Source organism: Orcinus orca, chromosome 9 (assembly GCF_937001465.1).
Source record: "Orcinus orca chromosome 9, mOrcOrc1.1, whole genome shotgun sequence".
NCBI classification, from domain to species: Eukaryota; Metazoa; Chordata; class Mammalia; order Artiodactyla; family Delphinidae; genus Orcinus; species Orcinus orca.
The window spans coordinates 21,757,089-21,781,181 of record NC_064567.1 but is presented as its reverse complement, the minus strand read 5'-3'; the positions used below and the strand labels follow the sequence as shown (position 1 = coordinate 21,781,181).

Here is a 24,093-nt window from a genome sequence, read left to right as displayed (position 1 = left end):
TCCTAGAAGCCTCAGGAGCAATAAACTTGATGTACCCTGCATCTGTGGAAAACCTGAATAGACAACGAATTATCCCAAAATTGAGGTGGTGGACTTTGGGAGCAACTGTAGAATGGGGTTTGCTTTCGGCATCTAATTTGTTTCTGATTTTATGTTTATCTTAGTTTAGTATTTAGAGCTTATTATCATTGGTAGATTTGTTTATTGATTTGGTTACTCTCTTCCTTTTATATATATATATTTTTTTTATGTAGATATATATATTTTTTTTCCTTTTTCTCTCTTTGTGAGTGTGTATGTGTGTATGCTTCTTTCTGTGATTTTGTCTGTATACCTTTGCTTTTACCATTTGTCCTAGGGTTCTGTCTGTCCACTTTTTTTTTTTAGCATAGTTTTTACTGCTTGTTATCATTGGTGGATTTGTTTATTGGTTTGGTTGCTCTCCTTTTTTTTAATTACTTTTTTATTTTTAATAATTTTTTATTTTAATAACTTTATTTTATTTTTTCTTTCTTTCTTTTTCTTTCTCCCTTTTCTTCTGAGCTGTGTGGCTGACAGGGTCTTGGTGCTCTGGCCGGGTGTCAGGCCTGAGCCTCTTATGTGGGAGCGCCAAGTTCAGGACATTGGACCACCAGAGACCTCCCAGCCCCATGTAATATCAAACAGCGAAAGCTCTCCCAGAGATCTCCATCTCAACGCTAAGACCCAGCTCCACTCAACGACCAGCAAGCTACAGGTCTGGACACCCCATACCAAACAACTAGCAAGACAGGAACACAACCCCACCCATTAGCAGAGAGGCTGCCTAAAATCATAATAAGATCACAGACACCCCAAAACACACCACCAGACGCGATACTGCCCACCAGAAAGACAAGATCCAGCCTCATCCACCAGAACACAGGCACCAGTCCCCTCCACCAGGAAGCCTACACAACCCACTGGACCAACCTTACCCACTGGGGGCAGACACCAAAAACAATGGGAACAACGAATCTGCAGCCTGGGAAAAGGAGATTCCAAGCGCAGTAAGTTAAGCAAAATGAGAAGACAGACAAATACACAGCATATGAAGGAGAAAGGTAAAAACCCACCAGACCAAACAAATGAAGAGGAAATAGGCAGTCTACCTGAAAAATAATTCAGAGTAATGATAGCAAAATGATCCAAAATCTTGGAAATAGAATGGAGAAAATACAAGAAAAGTTTAACAAGGACCTGGAAGAACTAAAGAGCAAACAAACAATGATGAACAACACAATAAATGAAATTTAAGATTCTCTAGAAGGAATCAATAGCAGAAAAACTGAGGCAGAAGAATGGATAAGTGACCTGGAATATAAAATAGTGGTAATTACTACCACAGAGCAGAAATAAAGAAACAAGAACGAAAAGAATTGGGGACAGTCTCAGAGACCTCTGGGACAACATTAAACGCACCAACATTCAAATTATAGGGGTCCCAGAAGAAGAAGAGAAAAAGAAACAGAGTGGGAAGATATTTGAAGAGATTATAGTTGAAAACTTCCCTAATATGGGAAAGGAAATAGTCAATCAAGTCCAAGAAGCACAAAGAGTCCCATACAGAATAAATCCAAGGAGAAACACGCCAAGACTCATATTAATCAAACTATCAAAAATTAAATACGAAGAAAAAATATTAAAAGAGAAAATCAACAAATAACATACAAGGGAATCCCCATAAGGTTAACAGCTGATTTCTCAGCAGAAACTCTGCAAGCCAGAAGGGTGTGGTAGGACATACTTAAAGTGATGAAAAGGAAAAACCTACAACCAAGATTACTCTATCCAGCAAGGATCTCATTCAGATTCAATGGAGAAATTAAAACCTTTACAGCCAAGCAAAAGCTAAGATAATTCAGCACCACCAAACCAGCTTTACAACAAATGCTAAAGGAACTTCTCTAGGCAGGAAACACAAAACAAGGAAAAGACCTACAATAACAAACCCAAAACAATTAAGAAAATGGTAATAGCAACATACATATCGATAATTACCTTAAAGGTAAATGGATTAAATGCTCCAACCAAAAGACATAGACTGGCTGAATGGATCCAAAAACAAGACCCATATATTTGCTGTCTACAAGAAACCCATTTCAGACCTAAGGACACATACAGAATGAAAATGCGGGAATGGAAAAAGAAATTCCATGTAAATGGAAATCAAAAGAAAGCTGGAGTAGCAATTCTTGTATCAGACAAAATAGACTTTAAAATAAAGAGTATTACAAGAGACAAAGAAGGACACTACATAATGATCAAGGGATCAATCCAAGAAGGAGATATAACAGTTGTAAATATTTATGAACCCAACATAAGAGCACCTAAATACATAAGGCAAATGCTAACAGCCATAAAAGGGGCAATCAATCAGTAACACAATAATAATAGGGGACTTTAACACCCCACATTCACCAAGGGACAGATCATCCAAAATGAAAATAAATAAGGAAACACAAGCTTTAAATGATACATTAGGGCGTCCCTGGTGATGCAATGGTTGGGAGTCCGCCTGCCGATGCAGGGGACGCAGGTTCATGCCCCGGTCCGGGAGGGTCCCGTGTGCCGCGGAGTGGCTGGGCCTGTGAGCCATGGCCGCTGGGCCTGCGCACCCGGAGCCTGTGCTCCACAGCGGGAGAGGCCACAACAGTGAAAGGCCTGCATACCACAAACAAACAAAAAACAATAAAAAAAATGATACATTAAACAAGATAGACTTAATTGATATTTATAGGACATTCCATCCAGAAACAACAGAATACACGTTCTTCTCAAGTGCTCATGGAACATTCTCCAGGATAGATCATATCTTGGGTCACAAATCAAGCCTTGGTAAATTTAGGAAAACTGAAACCGTATCAAGTATCTTTTCTGACCACAATGCTATGAGACTAGATATCAATTACAGGAAAAAAAATCTGTAAAATAATACAAACACATGGTGGCTAAACAATACACTACTAAATAACCAAGAGATAACTGAATAAATCAAAGAGGAAATCAAAAAATACCTAGAAACAAATGACAATGAAAACACGATGACCCAAAACCTATGGGATGCAGAAAAAGCAGTTCTAAGAGGGAAGTTTATAGCAATACAATCCTACCTCAAGAAACACCTCAAATAAAGAACCTAACCTTACACCTAGAGCAATTAGAGAAAAGAGAACAAAAAAACCCCAAAGTTAGCAGAAGGAAAGAAATCATAAAGATCAGATCAGAAATAAATGAAAAAGAAATGAAGGAAACGATAGCAAAGATCAATAAAACTAAAAGCTGGTTCTTTGAGAAGTTAAACAAAATTGATAAACCATTAGCCAGAATCACAAAGAAAAAAAGGGAGAAGACTCAAATCAACAGAATTAGAAATGAAAAAGGAGAAGTAACAACTGACACTGCGGAAATACAAAGGATCATGAGAGATTACTACAAGCAACTAAATGCCAATAAAATGGACAACCTAGAAAAAATGGACAAATTCTTAGAAAATCACAACCTTCTGAGACTGAACCAGGAAGAAACAGCAAATATAAACAGACCAGTCACAAGCACTGAAATTGAAACTGTGATTAAAAATCTCTTCCAACAAACAAAAGCCCAGGACCAGATGGCTTCACAGGTGAATTCTATCAAACATTTAGAGAAGAGCTAACACCTATCCTTCTCAAACTCTTCCAAAATATAGCAGAAGGAGGAACACTCCCCAACTCATTCTACGAGGCCACCATCACCCTGATACCAAAACCAGACAAAGATGTCACAGAAAAGAAAACTACAGGCCAGTATCACTAACAAACACAGATGCAAAAATCCTCAACAAAATACTAGCAAACAGAATCCAACAGCACATTAAAAGGCTCATGCACCATGATCAAGTGGGGTTTATGCCAGGAATGCAAGGATTCTTCAATATACGCAAATCAATCAATGTGATACACCATATTAACAAAGTAAAGGAGAAAAACCACATGATCATCTCAACAGACACAGAAAAAGCTTTTGACAAAATTCAACACCGGTTTATAATAAAAACCCTCCAGAAAGTGGGCAGAGAGGGAACTTACCTCAAAATAATAAAGGCCATATGGTGAAAAACTGAAAGCATTTCTACTAAGATCAGGAACAAGACAAGGTTGACCACTGTCATCACTATTATTCAACATAGTTTTGGAAGTTTTAGCCACAGCAATCAGAGAAGAAAAAGAAATAAAAGGAATCCAAATTGGAAAAGAAGTAAAACTGTCACTGTTTGAAGATGACATGATACTATACATAGAGAAGCCTAAGGATGCCATCAGAAAACTACTAGAGCTAATCAATGAATTTGGTAAAGTAGTAGGATACAAAATTAATGCACAGAAATCTCTTGCATTCCTATACACTAATGATGAAAAATCTGAAAGAGAAATTAAGGAAACACTCCCATTTACCATTGTAACAAAAAGAATAAAATACCTAGGAATAAATCTACCTAAGGAGACAAAAGACCTGTATGCAGAAAACTGTAAGACACTGATGAAAGAAATTACAGATGATACAAACATATGGAGAGATATACCATATTCTTGGATTGGAAGAGTCAACATTGTGAAAATGACTATACTACCCAAAGCAATCTACAGATTCAACGCAATCCCTAGCAAACTACCAACGGCATTTTTCACAGAACTAGAACAAAAATTTCACAATCTGTATAGAAACACAAAAGACCCCGAATACCCGAAGCAACCGTGAGAAAGAAAAATGGAGCTGGAGGAATCAGGCTCCCGGACTTCAGACTATACTACAAAGCTACAGTAATCAAGACAGTATGGTACTGGCACAAACACAGAAATATAGATCAATGGAACAGGAGAGAAAGCCCAGAGATAAATCACGCACATATGGTCACCTTATCTTTGATAAAGGAGGCAAGAATATACAATGGAGAAAAGGCGACCTCTTCAATAAGTGGTGCTAGGAAAACAGGACAGCTAAATGTAAAAGAATGAAATTAGAACACTCCCTAACACCATACACACAAAAAAACCTCAAAATGGATTAAAGACCTAAATATAAGGCCAGACACTATAAATCTCTTAGAGGAAAACACAGGCAGAACACTCTATGACATAAATCACAGCAAGATCCTGTTTGACCTACCTCCTAGAGAAAGATAAATAAAAACAAAAATAAACAAATGGGACCTAATGAAACTTAAAAGCTTTTGCACAGCAAAGGAAACCATAAACAAGACAACCCTCAGAATGGGAGAAAATATTTGCAAACGAAGCAACTGACAAAGGATTAATCTCCAAAATATACAAGCAGCTCATGCAGCTCAATATCAAAAAACAACCCAATCCAAAAATGGGCAGAAGACCTAAATAGACATTTCTCCAAAGAAGATATACAGATTGACAACAAACACATGAAAGGATGTGCAACATCACTACTCATTAGAGAAATGCAAATCAAAACCACAATGAGCTATCACCTCACACCAATCAGAATGACCATCATCAGAAAATCTACAAACAATAAATGCTGGAGAGGGTGTGGAGAAAAGGGAACCCTCTTGCACTGTTGAGGGGAACGTAAATTGATACAGCCACTATGGAGAACAGTATGGAGGTTCCTTAAAAAACTAAAAATAGAACTACCATATGACCCAGCAATCCCACTACTGGGCATATACCCTGAGAAAACCATAATTCAAGAAGAGTCATGTACCACAATGTTCATTGCAGCTCTATTTACAATAGCCAGGACATGGAAGCAACTTAAGTGTCCATCGACAGATGAATGGATAAAGAAGATGTGGCACATATATACAATGGAATATTACTCAGCCATAAAAAGAAACGAAATTGAGTTATTTGTAGTGAGGTGGATGGACCTAACGTCTGTCATATAGAGTGAAGTAAGTCAGAGAGAGAAAAACAAATACCGTATGCTAACACATATATGTGGATTCTAAAAAAAAAAAAAAATGGTTCTGAAGAACCTAGGGGCAGGACAGGAATAAAGATGCAGATGTAGAGAATGAACTTGAGGACACGGGGAGTGGGAAGGGTAAGCTGGGAAGAAGTGAGAGAGTGGCATAGCTAGTGGGAAGCAGCCACATAGCACAGGGAGATCAGCTCCATGCTTTGTGTCCACCTAGAGGGGTGGGATAGGGAGGGTGGGAGGGAGACGCAAGAGGGAGGAGATATGGGGATACATGTATATGTATAGCTGATTCACTGTTATACAACAGAAACTAACATACCATTGTAAAGCAATTATACTCCAATAAAGATGTTAAGAAAAACAAAACGAACAAACAAACAAACAACCTGATTTAAAAATGGGCAGAAGTACAGAATGGTCATTATTCCAAAGAAGACATACAGATAGCCAACAGGCACATGTAAAGATGCTCAACATCACTAGTTATCAGAGAAATGCAAATCAAAACCACAATGAGATATCAGCTCATACTTGCCATAACAGACATCATTAAACAGTCCACAAATAACAAATGCTGTGGAGAATGGTGTGGAGAAAAGGGAACCCTCCTACACTGTTGGTGGGAATATAAATTGGTGCAGCCACTACGGAAAACAATATGGAGACTCCTCAGAAAACTAAAAACAGAACTACCATGTGATCCAGCAATTCCACTCCTGGGGATATATTCAAAGAAAAGGAAAACGTTAATTCAAAAAGATATATGCACCCCAGTGTTCACAGCAGCATTATTTACAACAGCCAAAATATTGAAGCAACCTAAGTGTCCATCAACAGATGAATGGATAAAGAATATGTCGTATATATACACAATGGAACACCACTCGGCCATAAAAATAAATGAAATTTTACTGTTTGCAACAACATGGATGAACTTGGAGGATACTATGCTAAGTGAAATAAGTCAGACAGAGAAAGACAAATACTGTATGATATCACTTATATGTGGAATCTAAAAAATAAAACTAGTGAATATAACAAAAAAGAAAAAGACTCACAGATATAGAGAACAAACTAGTGGTTACCAGTAGGGAGAGGGAAGGGGGAGTGGCAAAATAGGGGTAGGAGAGTAAGAGACACAAACTATTATTCATAAAATAAGCTACAAGGATATATTGTGCAGCACAGGTAATACACACAAGATTTGATAATGACTAGAAATGGAGTATAACCTTTAAAAATTGTGAATCACTATGTTGTACACCTGAAACTTATATAATATTGTAAATCAACTCTACCTCAATTTTAAAAAAGGAAAAAGAAAAAAGAAAATCACTTTGTGTTACATACCAAATTAATAATAAAAAGGACAGAAACCACATGATCATCTTAACAGGTACAGAAAAAGCAGTCAACAAAATCTAACACCGATTTATGATAAATACTCTCAAAAAGGCTAGAGAATGAAGGGAATCCCCTCAAACTGATAAAGGGCATCTTCATAAAATCCATGGTTAACGTCATGCTTAATGCTTTCCCCTTAAGATCAGGGACAAGGCAAGGATATCTGCTTTCACCACTTCTATTCAACATTGTACTGAAGGTTCAAGATGGTACAATTAGGAAAAAAAGAAATTAAAGACATCTAGTTTGGAAAGGAAGAAGTAAAACTGTATTTGTTCTCAGATGACATGATCCTGTACATGAAAATCCCAAGGAATATAACACACACACACACACACACACACACAAATGGAACAAATAAATGACCATATCAAGGTTACAGGATACAAGATCAACACGTGAAAATCAACAATCAACTGCTGATTTCTATATATTGGCAACAATTAATCCAAAACAAAATTAACAGAACAATTCCATTCACAGCAGCATCAGAAAGAGTAAAATACTTAGAAATAAATTTAATAAAAGCAATGCAAGACTTTTACACTGAAAACTACAAAACCCTGCTGAGAAATCTAAATAAATGGAGAAACAATTTCTGTTCATGGACTGGAAGACTAGATATTGTCAAGATGGAAATTCTCCCAAACTGATTTATCCAAAATAGATCTATTCTATTCAATGCGATCCCTATCAAAATGCCAGCAGGCTTTTTGTTGTAGAAATTCAAAGCTGATCCTAAAATTATATGGAAATATAAAGGACCCAGAATAGTCAAAACAATTTTCAAAAAACTAAATATAGCAAACATTGACAGATCTGAAGGGAAAAGAGAGCAATTCAGTAATAGTAGAAGACTTCAATACCCCACTTTCAATAATGGATAAAACATCCAGACAGAAAATCAATAAGGAAGCAGTGGGCTGGAACTACATTGACCTAACAGATATATACAGAACTTTTTGCCCAACAGCAGCAAAATACACATTCTTCTCAAGTGCACAGGGAATGTTCTCCAGAATAGATCACGTTAGGTAACAAGTCTTAACAAATTCAAGAAGATTAAAATCATACCAAGTATCTTTTTCAACCACAATGGGATGAAATTAGAATTAACAAAAGGAAAACTGGAAAATTCACAAACATACGAAAATTAAACAACACACTCTTGAACAACCAATGGGTCAAAGAAGAAATCAAAAGAGAAATTAGAAAATACCTTCGTACAAACAAAAACACAGCATACCAAAACTTATGGGATGCAGTAAAAGCAGTACTAAGAGGGAAGTTCATAGCAAAAACTGTAATTTTTTTAAAGGCCAACTATAATACTGGACATACAAAATCAAAAATAATTGCCAGAGAAATTCTGAAAATTAATAAATGAGTTTAACAAGTGCGGAGTATGGTCATTTTGTCCAAAACTGATCTTCTGGCCACTCAGAAAAGAAGCTGGATTCCTATGAACTTCCATAACAACTGGACTCAGCTAAACGTGTAATCGATTCTGGTCACCCACAAAGCTTGGGACTCAAGCTCCTTCCTATCATGCCAAAGGAAGGGCTGGTGCTTCCCCAACAGTAAAGGTGGACATGGAGATTTCTACTACTAGCATGCCATGTCATACATCTGGCAAGGTTTGGATCCCAGCCCTTGATTATGCCAGGGAAGGGCTGCTTCCCTCAAAATTTATGTTAAGCCGTCAAAATAGGTTCTAGGTTATCCAATTTGTTGGCATATAATTATACACAGTAGCTTAAAAATCTCAAAACCCAAGGGTCATAATCCCTTTCTTGGGGTGAGAAAAATGGTCCTGATAGACCTCTGTACACTGTCCTAGGATGAAAAGGCAATGTGGAGCCCAGTGCAACTAGTACTGCACCAGTCTATGTGTTTCGCCCAATGAATGTTACTCCAGTAGGTTAGGTATGAGTTTTGCTTGGATATTTGTACTTATTTGCATAAAAATTGTTATAGCAAGGTGGGCATCAAGCCAGGTTTCTACTGTAGCTTTCTGGAAGTGGATCAAAGAATGAGACGTCATTTGGCAGCATGACCAAAGGAGACTCATTTTGGCAGCATGGCCAGTCACTGCGATGGTTGGTCTCACTAGCTGCCTGTGGAAAAATATCCCTAAAGTCCCAATGAATGAAAAATCTGGGGGATAAGATTGCCCAGGTTAGAATTTCTTGCTTTTTATTAATGTTCTTGGTGGGAGTGTCCCAGGAAGAGGCAAACTCAACTGAGGGGAAAGCTAAACAATCCCTGATAAAATTATATACACACACAGAGAGAAGAGAAATAAGGATACAAAACAAGAACTGAGAAACACTACTGCAAATGAATAAGAGAGGAGGATTTGTTCTACCATATATCTACACTATTATAAAGCTGTGATGATAAGGCAATGTTTTGCTGGTACAGGGAGAGAAATATAGAGTAGTGGAGAACAGGAGCCCAGAAACAGACCAATGCATATAAGGATGCCTATTTCATGGCAAAGCAGACAGGTATTTCAACAAATGGCGCTGGGACTACTGCATATCCATATGGGAAAAAAAGACTGCTACCTTATACCATATCCAAAAAACAATTCCAGGTAGATTATAGACCTAAAACATGAAAGTTAAAACTGTAACACTTGTAGAAAATAGTACAGAAAATACATTTGAAAACTTGGGGTAGAAAACATTTCTTGATCAAGACACCAAAAATATTATTCTGAAAGTAAAAGAATGACATTATCTTTAAGAACGTTCTGTTCATTAAGATATAAAGAAAGGGAACAGACAAACTTGAGTGGGAAAAGCTATCTGCAACTTATACAACCAACAAAGGACTCACATCTAGAATACAGAAGAACTAGAAATCAATAAGGATAAAACAGATAACCCAAACAAAAAAAAAGGGCAAAACTCCAATAGGTATTTAAATATAAAAGAATATCCAAATGGCTCATAAATATAGAAAAAGGTTCTCAAACTCATTAGTTATTAGAAAATTACAAATTAAAACCACAATGATTTGACAATGATGCCAAGATAATTCAAGGGAAAAGGACCAGTCTCTCAACAAACGGTGCTGAGACAACTGCAAACTCATATTGCTACTGCATATCCACATGCAAAAGAATGAAAATGGACCCCTGCTTCACACCATATACAAAAATATCTCAAAATGGACCAAAGACCAAAATGTAAAAAATAAAACTCTTAGAAGAAGGAAGCATAGGTGTAAATCTTTGTGACCTTGGGTTAGATAATGGTTTCCTAGGTATAATAACAAAGGCACAAGCAACCAAAGAAAGAAAGACAAGTTAGACTTCATCAAAATTTAAAACTTCTGTACTTCAAAGGACACTATCAAGAAAGTGAAAAGGAAGGCCACAGAATGGGAGGAAATACTTGAAAATTATATACCTAATAAAGGTCTAGTATCCAAAATATATTTAACAACTATTTCAAACAACAATAAAAGACAAATAATCCCATTTTTTTTAAACGAGCAAAGGATTTTAAAAAGATACACAAATGCCCAATAAGCATATGAAAAGACGCTGAAACTTGTTAGGGAACTAAAACTTTTCTTGCTGTCAGACCAAGAACTTACCTGTATAATTTTTTTTTCAGTAAAACTTTTCCAGTGGGGGGGAAAAAATCCCACATTGATATACCTCTTCACACCTACTATGGTGTGTATAATAAAAAAAGACAGACAATAGTGAGTGTTGGTGAGGATGTGGAGAAATCAGAACTTCACACACTGCTGGCAAGAATGTAAAATGGTTACAACCACTTTGCCAAACAGTTTGGCACTCCTCGAAAAGTTAAACATAGTTACATTATGACCTGGGGATTCTACTCACAGGTAAATGTCCACGAGAACTGAAAACATGTCCACATAAAAAATTATGCATGACTGCCAATAGCAGCATTATTCATAATAGCCAAAGAGTGGGAACAACCCAAATGTCCATCAACAGACGAATGAATAAATAAAATATGGTATAGCCACCCAGTGGAATATTATTCACCCATAAAAAGAATGAGGTACTGATACTTCTACAATATAGATGAACCCTGAAAAGATTATTGTAAGTGAAACCAAAAACTAAAGACCACATATTGTATGATTCCACTTATATAAAATGTCCAGAACAGGCAAATACATAGAGACAGGAAGCAGATTAACGTTTTCCAAGGGTTGAGGGGAGGGTAGAATAGGGAGTAGGACTGTTAATGGGTTGGGGTTTTCTTTTTAGGGTGGTAAAAATGTTCTGGAGATAGTAGTAGTGGTTATACAACTTTGTGAATATACTAAGGACCACTGAATTTTACACTTTATAAAGGTGAATTTTATGATATGCGAGTTATAGCTCAATAAAAAATATATAATATACCCCTTAGATTAGTAAAATTTTTAAAGTTTGACAATATCAAGCCTCAAGAAATCCCACACTGCTGGCTGGAGTGTAAATTGGTACAATCACTTTGAAAAAAAGTCTAACGTTACCTAGTAAAGAGATGTATACCCAATGATCTAGCAATTCTATTCCTAGATATGTACCCTATAGAAATGCATGCTTACATACAAAGACACAAAGCTATGGTAATGAGGCAGTGTGGTATGAGGTACAGGGATACTGTTTATAGCCATTTCATTATTAATAAGTGCTCCAAACAGAAAATAATCCAAATGCGCATTAATAGAAGAATGAATATAAATAAACTAGGAAGTATTCAATCAAGGAAATATAAAATATAATTAAAATGAACTAGAGCTACACCAAAAGCAAGGGTGAATCTTACACCAGAATACTGAGTGGAAAAAAAAAAAAAAAAGACCCAAAATACTGCATGATTCTATAGACAGAATGTTCAAAACAAGGCAAAACTAAACTTTACTGTTTAGGGATACATGCACAGGGGGGTAAAAATCTAAATAAAAGCAAAGAAATAACTACCATAAAAGTCAGAAAGTGGTTTCTACTGGGGGTAGTTATGACCAAGAAGGATACATAAAACATTTCTGTAATACCAGAAATGTACTACCACCTAATGTATATGATCATTATAAGAGTGTCTCACAGAAAGTGGACATAATGTATACAACTACAACTTTTATGCATTTTTCTATATGTACATTATGTTTCTCAATTTAAAAATTTTAAAGAATTAATATTATGTATTCTCTCTTGGACACAGGGTTATAAATCCAAGGTCAATTTTGTTATCAGTGATATACAGGTCAACTACAGTCTGAAGTTTTTATGCTTGATTGGCCATCTAAGAGAAGTGTTTAAAGTCTCCCAAGACCTTGAGATTGGGATTGACATATATACACTAATATGTATAAAACGGATAACTAATAAGAACCTGCTGTATAAAAAAATAAAATTCAAAATCCAAAAATAAATAAATAAAGTCTCCCAAGACCTTAATTTCTTGTATTTAACATTTTGCTTTACATATTTTGAAACAACACTATTAAGTATATGTAAGATCGCTCCTGTTATACCATTTTTAAGACCATTACTTTTGTCAAAATACAAAATCCCACTGTCATTTTTAATGCTTTAAACCTTGATTCCTATTGGGGCTTAGACTAATAATGCTAAACTATTTTTTTTGTGTTAGTATATATCTAGCATATATTCTTGACATATTTACTTGAAATGTTTCCTCGTCATTCTGTTTGGAAGTGTCTTATGTAAAAGGCTATATAGTAGGTCTGTTATTTTGTTTACCCAATCTGAGACTCTTTTAATAAGTAATCCTTTAATAATGTAAGTAAACCCATTTACATTTATTATTATAATTGAAATATCTTGTTTGCTAGCCAGCCTCCAAGATGGTCCTCCCAAATCTCCACTTTTGAATATCTACATCCTTGTGTAGCCCCCTCCCACATTATATGAGGGTTGGTCTGTGTGACCAAGAGAAAGCATCAGAGGTGATGGCATGTCACTTTCAAGATTAGGTTATAAAACACTGCAGCTTCCACCTTAGGCTCTCTCCCTCAGTTCACTCTGGAGAAGCCAGCTGCCAGGCTGTGAGGACATCCAGGCAGCCTAGAGAAAGGCTCTCAAAGTGAGAAACGAAGCACCTGGTCAATAGCCAGGAAGAAACTGAGGCCTATCAACTACTGCATGAATGAAATTGGAATCTTCCAGATTCAGATGACTACAGCTCTGACAACTTGATTGCAACTTCATGAAGAACCCTGAACCAAAACCAGATGGCTAAGCTACTTCCAAATTCCTAACCACAGAAACTGTGAGATAATAAATGTCTGCTATAAGCGGCTATGTTTTGGGCTAATCTGTCACACAGCAAGAGATAACTAACACATTTACACTTAATTCTATCCAATTTATTTTCTTTTTTCTATTTATATACTTTGCCTTTATTATTTTTCCTTACCAACCTTCAATCAACTTTTCTTTGTTCCATTTTTATTTCAACATTATTAAAGCTTTATATTCCATTTATATTCTTAGTTACTAACCCATATATATTTCTGACAAAGTTTAATATCACTAGCAATATCTTCCTCCCAAACAAAAACAAACCACAAAAACTTAACATGCTTTTACTTCCATCTAACATCAATATTCATCACGGTAGGCTTCCCTGGTGGCGCAGTGGCTGAGAGTCCGCCTGTCGATGCAGGGGACACGGGTTCGTGCCCCGGTCTGGGAAGATCCCACATGCCGCGGAGTGGCTGGGCCCGAGAGCCATGCCCGCTGAGCCTGCACGTCCGGAGCCTGTGCTCCGCAATGGGAGAGGCCACAATAGTGAGAGGCCCGCGTACCGCAAAAACAAAAACAAACAAAAAAATACTACAGATTAGTTGTGCCAGTTAAGTCTGAAATTAATTTATACAAAACTATACAGAATGTATTTGTTTGTATGTGACTTCTTTGAGATTTATCCATGTGGTTACATTTGACAATGGTAATATGTTCATTTCCACTGTTGCATACTGTTTACTATATGAATATACCAAAATTTATTTTTTGATTCTACCAGTGATGGACCTTTGGCCTGCTTCCATTTCAGGGCTATTATGAAAAACAGTACTAAAGGTATCCTTGGTATGTCTTTTGACACACAAACGTATGCATTTCTGTTTGGTATTTAAAAGAAGCCAATTGAAATTCTGATTGAGGGTTCAATGAATTCATGAATCAAAATAAGATGATGAAAAAAAAAAAAAAGATGATGTGCTATCTTTACAGTATTGAATATTCTAATCTAAAAACATGATATATCCCTCCATTTATTCAAGTCTTACTTTAAATAACATTTGATAATTTTCTGTGTAGAGATGTATAGATTTTCGGTAGATTTATTTTCGGTAGATTTATTCCTAATGATTTGATTTTAATTAAAATGGTACCATCTTTTCAAAATTGTATCTTATTGATCAGTTGCTGGTATGTAGAAATAAAATTGATTCTGGATATTAGCCTATCCAATAACTTTGGTAAATTCATGTATCAATTCTAATAGGTAATATACAGATTATTTTGCACTTTCTATATACACAGTCATGTTGTCTGCAAAGACACTTTCATGTCATCCTTCAAATCTTTAGACTTTTTATGTTTTTCTTAACTTATTGCACCAAGTAGGGCCTTCCAGTAAAATGTTACTTAAAAAACAGGATTAGCAAGCATCTTTGTCTCATTCACAATCTTAAAGGGAAAGCCTTTAACTGTTCACCAATAAGTATAAAGTTTATTGTAGATTTTTTGGTACTCTTATCAGAATAATTATGTTCCCTTCTATTATTTGCTTTGAAAAGATATTTTTAATTACAAATTGCCACTGAATTTTATCAATTGCTTTTTAGCATCAAGATGTTAAGATTTATCTCCTTTATTCTTTTTTTTTTTTTTTTTTTTTTGCGGTACACGGGCCTCTCACTGTTGTGGCCTCTCCCGTTGCAGAGCACAGGCTCCGGACGTGCAGGCTCAGCAGCCATAGCTCACGGGCCCAGCCGCTCCACGGCATGCGGGATCTTCCCGGACCGGGGCACGAACCCGTGTCCCCTGCATCGGCAGGCGGACTCTCAACCACTGCGCCACCAGGGAAGCCCTCCTTTATTCTTTAGATGAGAAATATTATGTTGATTTTTGACTGTTAGGTCAACCTTACAGTTCTAGAATAAATGCATACTGGGAAATACTTGTTCATTATTTCTTCATATACCTTTTTTGCTCCATTCTCTCACATCTCCCTCTGGATTCCAATCATATATCAAGTGGTAGGCCACCTGATATTATGCCACAGTTCTCTGAAGCTCTGTTTATTTTTCCTTAATCTGTTCTCTCTGTTCTTCAAATTAGTTAGTTTCTATAGCACTATCTTCAAATGCACTAACACTTTCACTCTCCTCAGCCATCTCTAGTTTGGTGTTAGGCTCATCCAGCAAATAATCCATTTCAGTTATTGTACTTGTAGCAGGCAAAATGGCTTCCCAAAGATGTCCATGATTTCCTCCGTGGAACCTGTGAATATGTTACCTTAAATGGCACAGACCAACCCCTGGCTGACAGCCAGCAAGGAAATAGGGACTTACAATCTATAACCACAAAGAAATGAATCTGGCCAACAACCTTAACGAGATTGCAAGTGGATTTTTTCCCAAAGCCTCCAGTAAGCAAAAGCACACTGCCAACATCTTAACTTTACCCCATGAGACCAATGTCTAACCTAAAGAACTGTGAGATCATGGATGTTGTGATTACATTTGTGGTAATTTGTTATGGCAGCAATAAAACACTAATACAGATTTTGGTACCTGGAAGTGAGATGCTACTATAATACCTAAAATTGTGGAACTGCTTTTGGAACCAGACAATAGGCAGAGGCTGGAAGAATTCTAGTGAGCATAATGAAGAAAATCTAAAATGCCTTGACGGACTGTTATTATAAATTTGGTCTTGAAGGAGAGGCAGTGAGGGCTCACAGACTGCTTGTAGAAAGCTGGTCTTGGAGGATCAGAAGGAAGTCAGAAACTTGTTATTGTAAAATGGAGTAAGGTGGATCCTTGTTATGTACTGGCACAGAGCTCAGTGAAACTGTGTCCTACAGTTATGTGGAAAGCAGAATTTGTAATTTTTGGATATTTACTTGAGGGAATTTCCAAGGAAAGTGGTGAAGGTATGACCTGGTTTCTTCTTGCTGCTTATAGTAAAATGTGACTACTGGTTACATTTCCCAAATTCTTTGCACTTCTAGCAATTTTATTTTTATTTTTTTAGTTATTACTGTATACAGACGTTGTGAACGATATAATGCAAAGACTCTAGCATCTAAGATGTTCCTGTAGCAGGCAGTTAACTGAGCTGGGATCAAATTCCAAACGTTATCTTCTCCATGGTGAGTTGCAAGTGAACTCTCCATTCAGTTCTTTCAGCTGACAGCTACTGCTTTTTGACAGGTTTACTGGAGTCTTCCCCTGTATAAGCACACTTGAGTAGTCAGCCAAAGATTTTTGCAGAGTTTGAAATTGATTCTGAGGCTCACTGTATCTGTGGCTCCCTCTTTCCCAGGATTTCCACCCTAAATTTTCATCATTCTTCTAATTTCAAACTGTGTTCTCTCCCCACTGCCCATAAATACTATGGCTTTCTATGATCCCACACCCCAAAATTGTGGAGTGCCCTCAGAGACCAGCCAGATATACACAAATCTCACCCAGTATAGTTTCTGTCTTCCACACAGTAATTTCCCTCCAGTTTTTGCCTGCTTTTCACCACTCACCAGTACTTTCAAATAGTGTGGGTTCTTTTGTTTCATGGACACACAGTTTTGGACTAATGATATAATCATTATTTGCAGGAGGGCTAATATAACCAAGCTACTCTACCATTACTGAAAGCAGGAAGCTCAGCTGAAATTTTTTTTTTTTTTTGGCTGTGTTGGGTCTTTGTTGCCGCACGCGAGCTTTCTCTAGTTGCAGCGAGCAGGGGCTACTCTTCATTGCGGTGCGTGGGCTTCTCATTGCAGTGGCTTCTCTTGTTGCAGAGCACAGGCTCTAAGCACATGGGCTTCGGTAGCTGCAGCATATGGGCTCAGTAGTTGTGGCTCACGGGCTCTATCTAGAGCGCAGGCTCAGTAGTTGTGGTGCATGGGCTTAGTTGCTCCGCAGCATGTGGGATCTTCCCAGACCAGGGCTCGAACCCATGTCCCCTGCATTGGCAGGTGGATTCTTAACCACTGCGCCACCAGGGAAGCCCTGAATATTATTTTAATATTCCATTTTTTCTTCTCTGTTGACATTTATATCTCCTAGTTTTTTTAGTGATTACTCAAGAGGTTACAGTAGTCATCCTTATATTATCACAGTCTACCATCAGATACTATAACACTACTTCATGAACAGTATAAGAACCTTATGAATGTGTATTTCTACTAGCTTCCCTCACGTGCTTTAAATAAATTATTAAATGCAGTACTTCAACATTCTCTTTTATAAAAATAAAAAGGATAAACAAGATGATTCTTAATGTCACTTCCAGCTTTCACATTTAGTCACTATATAACCTATGATAAATATTTTTTGTTCAATATCAGTTTGTTATTTATTGTATTATTAGCAATCATAATCTGTTAAGTATATATGCTGCAGCATACATTAAAGTAAAAATAAAATTTGTGATTCTTGGGCTTCCCTGGTGGCGCAGTGGTTGAGAGTCCACCTGCCGATGCAGGGGACACGGGTTCGTGCCCCAGTCCAGGAAGATCCCACATGCTGCGGAGCGGCTGGGCCCGTGAGCCATGGCCGCTGAGCCTGTGCATCCGGAGCCTGTGCTCCGCAACAGGAGAGGCCACAAGAAAAAGTTGTGATTCTTGGAATCCCATATTTTTTTTCTTAATTTGGAAAACACCAAATCCATCTGTAAAGTCGACATTGCCCAAAAAATATTCATAAAGGAAATAAACTCTGAGGTATGTTAACCAGCAAATGGAAAATTACTTAGGATTAGCTGAAAACACTTACCCCTCTTCATTTTCTTTTAGTAAGTGACTGGCAATTCGGATCAACATGCAGTAGGCAAACTGTGATTTGAGACCAGATTTAGTAAATTTATTCAACATCTTAGAAACAGCAAGGCGATCACTCTTTTTAAGGTGATACAAAACTCCCAACGCATGGTACTAAAGAACAAGAAAAAGAATATGATATAGAGAGAAGGCTGAGTAGGAAGAGGATAAAACTTACATAAATACAGAATCATACGGAAATACATTTTTAATAAAAAGATACCCAAGTTTAATGTATACAAATAGAATATCTTTTTCATACTGAATCAAACACAGGCATGATTGAAAGGATAAGAGTTTCTAATTTACCCTCAGAAGTTGTTAATACAGATTAGGTAAGTATTAAGGGGGTGACATACAATCTGAAGATGGCTCTAGCAGGTTCAGCGTTGCCCCATCCATCGTTAGTACAAAGGTTCTCAGGTCCAAGGCTTTAACCAGTGTTACAGGTCTTGCTTAGTGGATTTAAATCATCTGTGGTTATGTTAGTGGTTAAAGGATTAATCTCCTGAAGTAGGCTTATGGCATGTAATTATCATGGCACTTTGTGTAAAAACACAATGATCAGAGTTAGGAAGGTGAGAATGTTTCCCAAGGGAAAAATTACTACTCTACTTCCTCATAAGTGAATATGCTAACATGAGAAGTAAACATTAAAAGAGGATAAATAAGTACCCTCTCAAATATAAATGGAGTACTTTACATAAAATTGCCAGTTAAGAATTTAATCTTGTTCCTTTTAATTAAGAATAGCATAATGAATATCAAAAGGAGATCTTTCCAACAAAACAGTTTTAAAGCTTCACAAAGTGATAATTACTCTTTACTGTTTTTCTAATGTCTAGTATAATCAAGGCCTGAAAAGCTTGGAATTGAACATCCATCTTCACAAATTATTTTTCAAACAAAGGACTGAAATGAATTATGACCTCTGGAATGAGCATCTCAAACTACCACTGAATATAAGAATCTTCTCAAACATTCCTACAGTTTCTACTAAACACTATAGCAGGGCCTACAGTGGTAATCATAATTAGTGGGATACTCACTTGGGAATATGCACTAATATATACTTAATATTATGCTGCTTAATATTAGCCTTTAGCTAATACTCATCTGGGGAATCAATAAACTGCCCCTAAAATGTAGGGCTAAAGAAAGATGATCTGGAGACATAAGCTAAGGTGATTCAATGACAGTACCTGGACCATAATATTATCACTTGAAGCAGCTTCTTGGGCTTCATTGACCCAGCGCTTAACCACATCATAGCTTATCTTCATCATGTGCTAAATACAGAAAAAATTGAGAACAGATCATGCATAGTCACTAAAAGTTTAGAAACATGAGTTCGTTTTCTTGGAAAATTACTAACAGACATTTCCAGAAAAAGAGAAACAATGTTATAGCTTTTATAAGTCTATTTCAAGTCTCTGAGACAACTAATAAACCTGAAACACTTTCTCCAAGACCCCTTTGCAAAGGCGAGCATATGTTTGTGGGCTGGGAAAGGTGTATAAAGGGAAGTAATGAGAGGGGAAGGACGGGGAGGGAATGGATAATTAATAGGATGGTACTTAAATAATGTTAACATTATAGGTTTTACTTCCAGGAAACTCACCTGGAAGAAAAAACAGAGTACCATAAAAAAGTAGAGTACCTGCTGTAAAACTTGACCAATTATATTCCAGAACCAGCAACTCTCGTGATTCAGATGATCTAATCCATTCACACATTAGTAACCAATTTTAATCAAATACAATGTGATAGGCTGTCATGAATAAATTTTGTTTTGATAAAAAAGAGAAAGAAAAGATATTACTAAAACAACCAGCACTTCCTGGGAGGAAATTTAGTAATGGGACAGTAGACTTTGGACTGAAGGACACTGCAGACACAGGGCACCAACAAAAGCAGAGGACAAAGAGACAAGAGGTAGAAGGGCAGGTCATAAAGGAAGATTTAAAGAAAGAGATTAGCTCAGTTTCTTCCCTGATCCCCATCCCACCCTAACCCACTATCTGTATTATATATACAACATAGCTTTCTGATTACCAAAACCTTTCAAACATATGAAAATTTCATGTTTTTATAACTGCCCATTTTAATTGCTCAATGTTCCTCTTTCAGGTAAAGCATTATTGTATAAAGTAACAGAAATCTATACATATTTTTAAATATTTCATTTGCGAGAGAATCATACTGATACTTTGTTTTTGCAACTAGAAACTGTACCATGCATGAGAACCAGTTACTTGTTCACTTACTAAGGAAGATACCAATGCTGAACTGGATACACTGGAGACTTTATCCACAATGGCCTGTTTCATGTATCTTTCAATGGCCTGCAACATTGTTCCCTGAGAACATTCATAAAGAAAAAGCGGTTGAAGCAGAACATTTTCATCCAAAACTACCACTTCAAAATAATTTACAAAAACAAGTCACATATTTGTCTCTGTGCAAATATTTAGAATGCATTAAAAGGCTTATCATATAATAATCAGATCCCAGAGGGCAAAACCCAGACAACCAAGTGGCAGCTTCAAGAAGGAACATTTGGGGGCTTCCCTGGTGGCACAGTGGTTGAGAGTCCATCTGCCGATGCAGGGGACACGGGTTCGTGCCCCGGTCTGGGAAGATCCCACATGCCATGGAGTGGCTGGGCCCATGACCCATGGCCACTGAGCCTGTGCTCCACAACGGGAGAGGCCACAACAGTGAGAGGCCCGTGTACCGCAAAAAAAAAAAAAAAGAAAAAGAAAAAAAGAAGGAACATTTGTAAGGAAGAGGAATAACTGTTCCACAATGAAATAAACTATCTCAAAGTGAAGAATCCCAGTTCGGAAGAAATACACAAGTAGAGGCTGAACCTATCAGGGATATTATAAAAGAAATTCCTAAATGGGGATGCTTTTAAAGTCCTGAAGATACCTCTACGTGTAGGGCACGTATTTTATATGGATCCCAGAGAGTCCTATAAATCAACTGTAATCTCTGATTATTTTAGATTCATAAGAAATTAAATGTGCAATATGCTACTATACTGAGTCCTCAATAGGAAATCCTCTGAAAATAAAGTTCTTTTTAATTTATCTGGAAGAAAGCTTAGCACTGGGAAGGTGGTGGCAAGTAAGTAAGGATGCATAAATACACCAAGATCGATACTTAGATGAAGAGTCTTAGCTAGCCCTGGAATGGTCAAGTCTTATGGTATCAATTTAATGCTAAAAGCAAAAGCAACCACAATAAAGTAACTGAGCATTGAAAAATACTAAACCATTTCTATTACTCCTCCTAGGATCCAGATTTACCACTTAACCCTGCTCAACCTTTGAAATTTGAGAAGATTGCAAGCATATACATAAAATACACCCGATCATGAATATAGCTGAAATATTATTCAGTTTGCTTGGCAATGCCCAGCCTGTCCTTCATTTTAACCTTTCCTTCTCAGAGTTCCAAGAAAGGGACAGCCTAACATACTCTATAACCTCATCCCTCCCAATACAACAGACTAAGTCAAGGTTAAACACCTGATTTGGACCCAGGTAGATAACAAGCCACTGGTTGGCTGATGGCTAATCAGATCTTTTCTCTTAAATACTTAAATGAGAGGGCTTGAGCCTGGTAAATGATGGATGATAAGAGTAAATATCTGAAAATCTTGCTGCTGAGTTCCTTAGAGCTGCCCTATTTCTTGTTCTGGTTGTAAGCTTTACCTCAAATTCTGAGAGATTTGTATTTTGTAAGAAAGATTTTTTTTTTTTAAAGCTAAATTCGAATGGGTTTTTGTCTCCTGCAAGCAATGTGCCCTGACTATGACAAAAGTCCATGAGGGTAAATATAGAGAGAAATAGAATAATCTAAATAAACAAAAGGAAAAAACAATCTAAAAGAAAAAAAAACCTAGAGCCACAAAAGCCTTTCTGGTGGTCATGTTTCTCTTCTGCTGATGATTCACAAAGTCAGACAGGGACTCCTACTAAATCTACATGGTCACCTGCAGATAAACATAGGTCCCCTTTGACACCTCAGTAAAACAAAGAACTTACATCAGTGATTCTGCAGAGAGCCCTGATGGCTGGGCCTCGGTACACATCTTCCTTTCCAGTCATGTCCTTAGTCAGACTGAGAAAAATCAAATTGGTTACCATAAGATTAAAGTTTTCTCTTTTGTGGAGTCCGCCCCTCACTAATTCCACTTGTCCCCATAATTATCTTAATACAACTACTGATTAAACAAGTATTTATTGAGTGTCTTCCTTGGATAAATATAAAAACTACTGGATAGAAGACTATTTTAAATCTTAAAAATACAGCAGCGAGTTGGTGGGAATGTAAACTGATACAGCCACCATGGAGAACAGTATGAAGGTTCCTTAAAAAACTAAAAATAGAACTACCATATGACCCAGGAATCCCACTACTGGGCATATGCCCTGAGAAAACAACAATTCAAAAAGAGACATGTACCACAATGTTCACTGCAGCACTATTTACAATAGCCAGGACATGGAAGCAACCTAAGGGTCCACAGACAGATGAATGGACAAAGAAGGTGTGGCACATATATACAATAGAATATTACTCAGCCATGAAAAGAAACAAAATTGAGTTACTTGTAGTGAGGTGGATGGACCTAGAGTCTGTCATACAGAATGAAGCAAGTCAGAAAAACAAATACGGTATGGTATCACATATATATGGAATCTAAAAAAAAAATTAAAAAATTGGTACTGATGAACTTAGTGGCAGGACAGGAATAAGATGCAGACATAGAGAATGGACTTGAGGACATGGGGTGGGGGAAGGGTAACCTGCGACGAAGTGAGAGAGTAGCACGGACATATATACACTACCAAACGTAAAGTAGAGAGCTAGTGGGAAGGAGCCACATAGCACAGGGAAATCAGCTAGGTGCTTTGTGACCACCTAGAGGGGTGGGATAGGGAGGGTGGGAGGGAGGCAGATATGGGGATATATGTATACATATAGCTGATTCACTTTGTTACACAGCAGAAACTAACACAACATTGTAAAGCAATTATAGTCCAATAAAGATGTAAAAAAAAAAGAATACGGCAGTGAGCAAAACAAAGTCTTTGCCTTCATGGAGCTTACATTCCAGTGGGAAAAGAGATATTAATCACATAAACTAAATATAAAAATAATTTTAGATACTGATTACTGGCATAAAAAGCAGACAATTATATAGAGAGCCTCAGGCTGAAATCCCCCAAAATCCCAAAAACTCATCAGACTTAAAAATAACTCTTTAAAAGAAACTGACTAAAACGATTACTTCATGAGGTCTCGCTCTCACAGGAATGGCTTTCTAAAATAATTGTCAATGGTTTCAGACCTTTCTGTGGAGCTGCAAAAACAGGCAGAGGAGTGTGGACTGAGCTACAAAATTTCATGGCCATAATTTTAAAAGGTTTTTATTAACCTTTAGATTATTCACTCTTTTACCCTTCCTTCTCTTGTCCTCTGTGCATTTATACTACCCTCAAACTGACTATCCACCTCCTCCCTCACTCAACTTCCCTCACATAATCCAAAACAGCCTCCAACTCCAACTCACTCCATTAGGGCACCAAGAGGAGAAAGTTGTGAATAACTGACAGTCCTTCAATTTTGTTCCTTTTTCAATTATTAGTTAGAGTATTTCACT

General features: G+C 37.0%; 1 protein-coding gene across 4 annotated transcripts in view; it reads right to left on the bottom strand.

Annotated features, from left to right (window-relative positions):
* COPG2 (COPI coat complex subunit gamma 2) overlaps window positions 1–24,093 on the bottom strand; it is a 159,021-nt gene that overhangs the window by 105,417 nt on the left and 29,511 nt on the right. For 3 of the 4 annotated variants that reach the window (XM_004272190.3, XM_049714608.1, XM_033432444.2), the window contains 4 exons: window positions 22,472–22,547; window positions 20,684–20,776; window positions 19,619–19,705; window positions 18,373–18,530 (listed from right to left, as the gene is read on the bottom strand). In XM_004272190.3, coding sequence (XP_004272238.2) covers window positions 18,373–18,530; window positions 19,619–19,705; window positions 20,684–20,776; window positions 22,472–22,547 — 414 coding nt within the window. The remainder of the gene's footprint in view (window positions 1–18,372; window positions 18,531–19,618; window positions 19,706–20,683; window positions 20,777–22,471; window positions 22,548–24,093) is intronic. The other variant, XM_049714609.1, reaches the window with a different exon arrangement.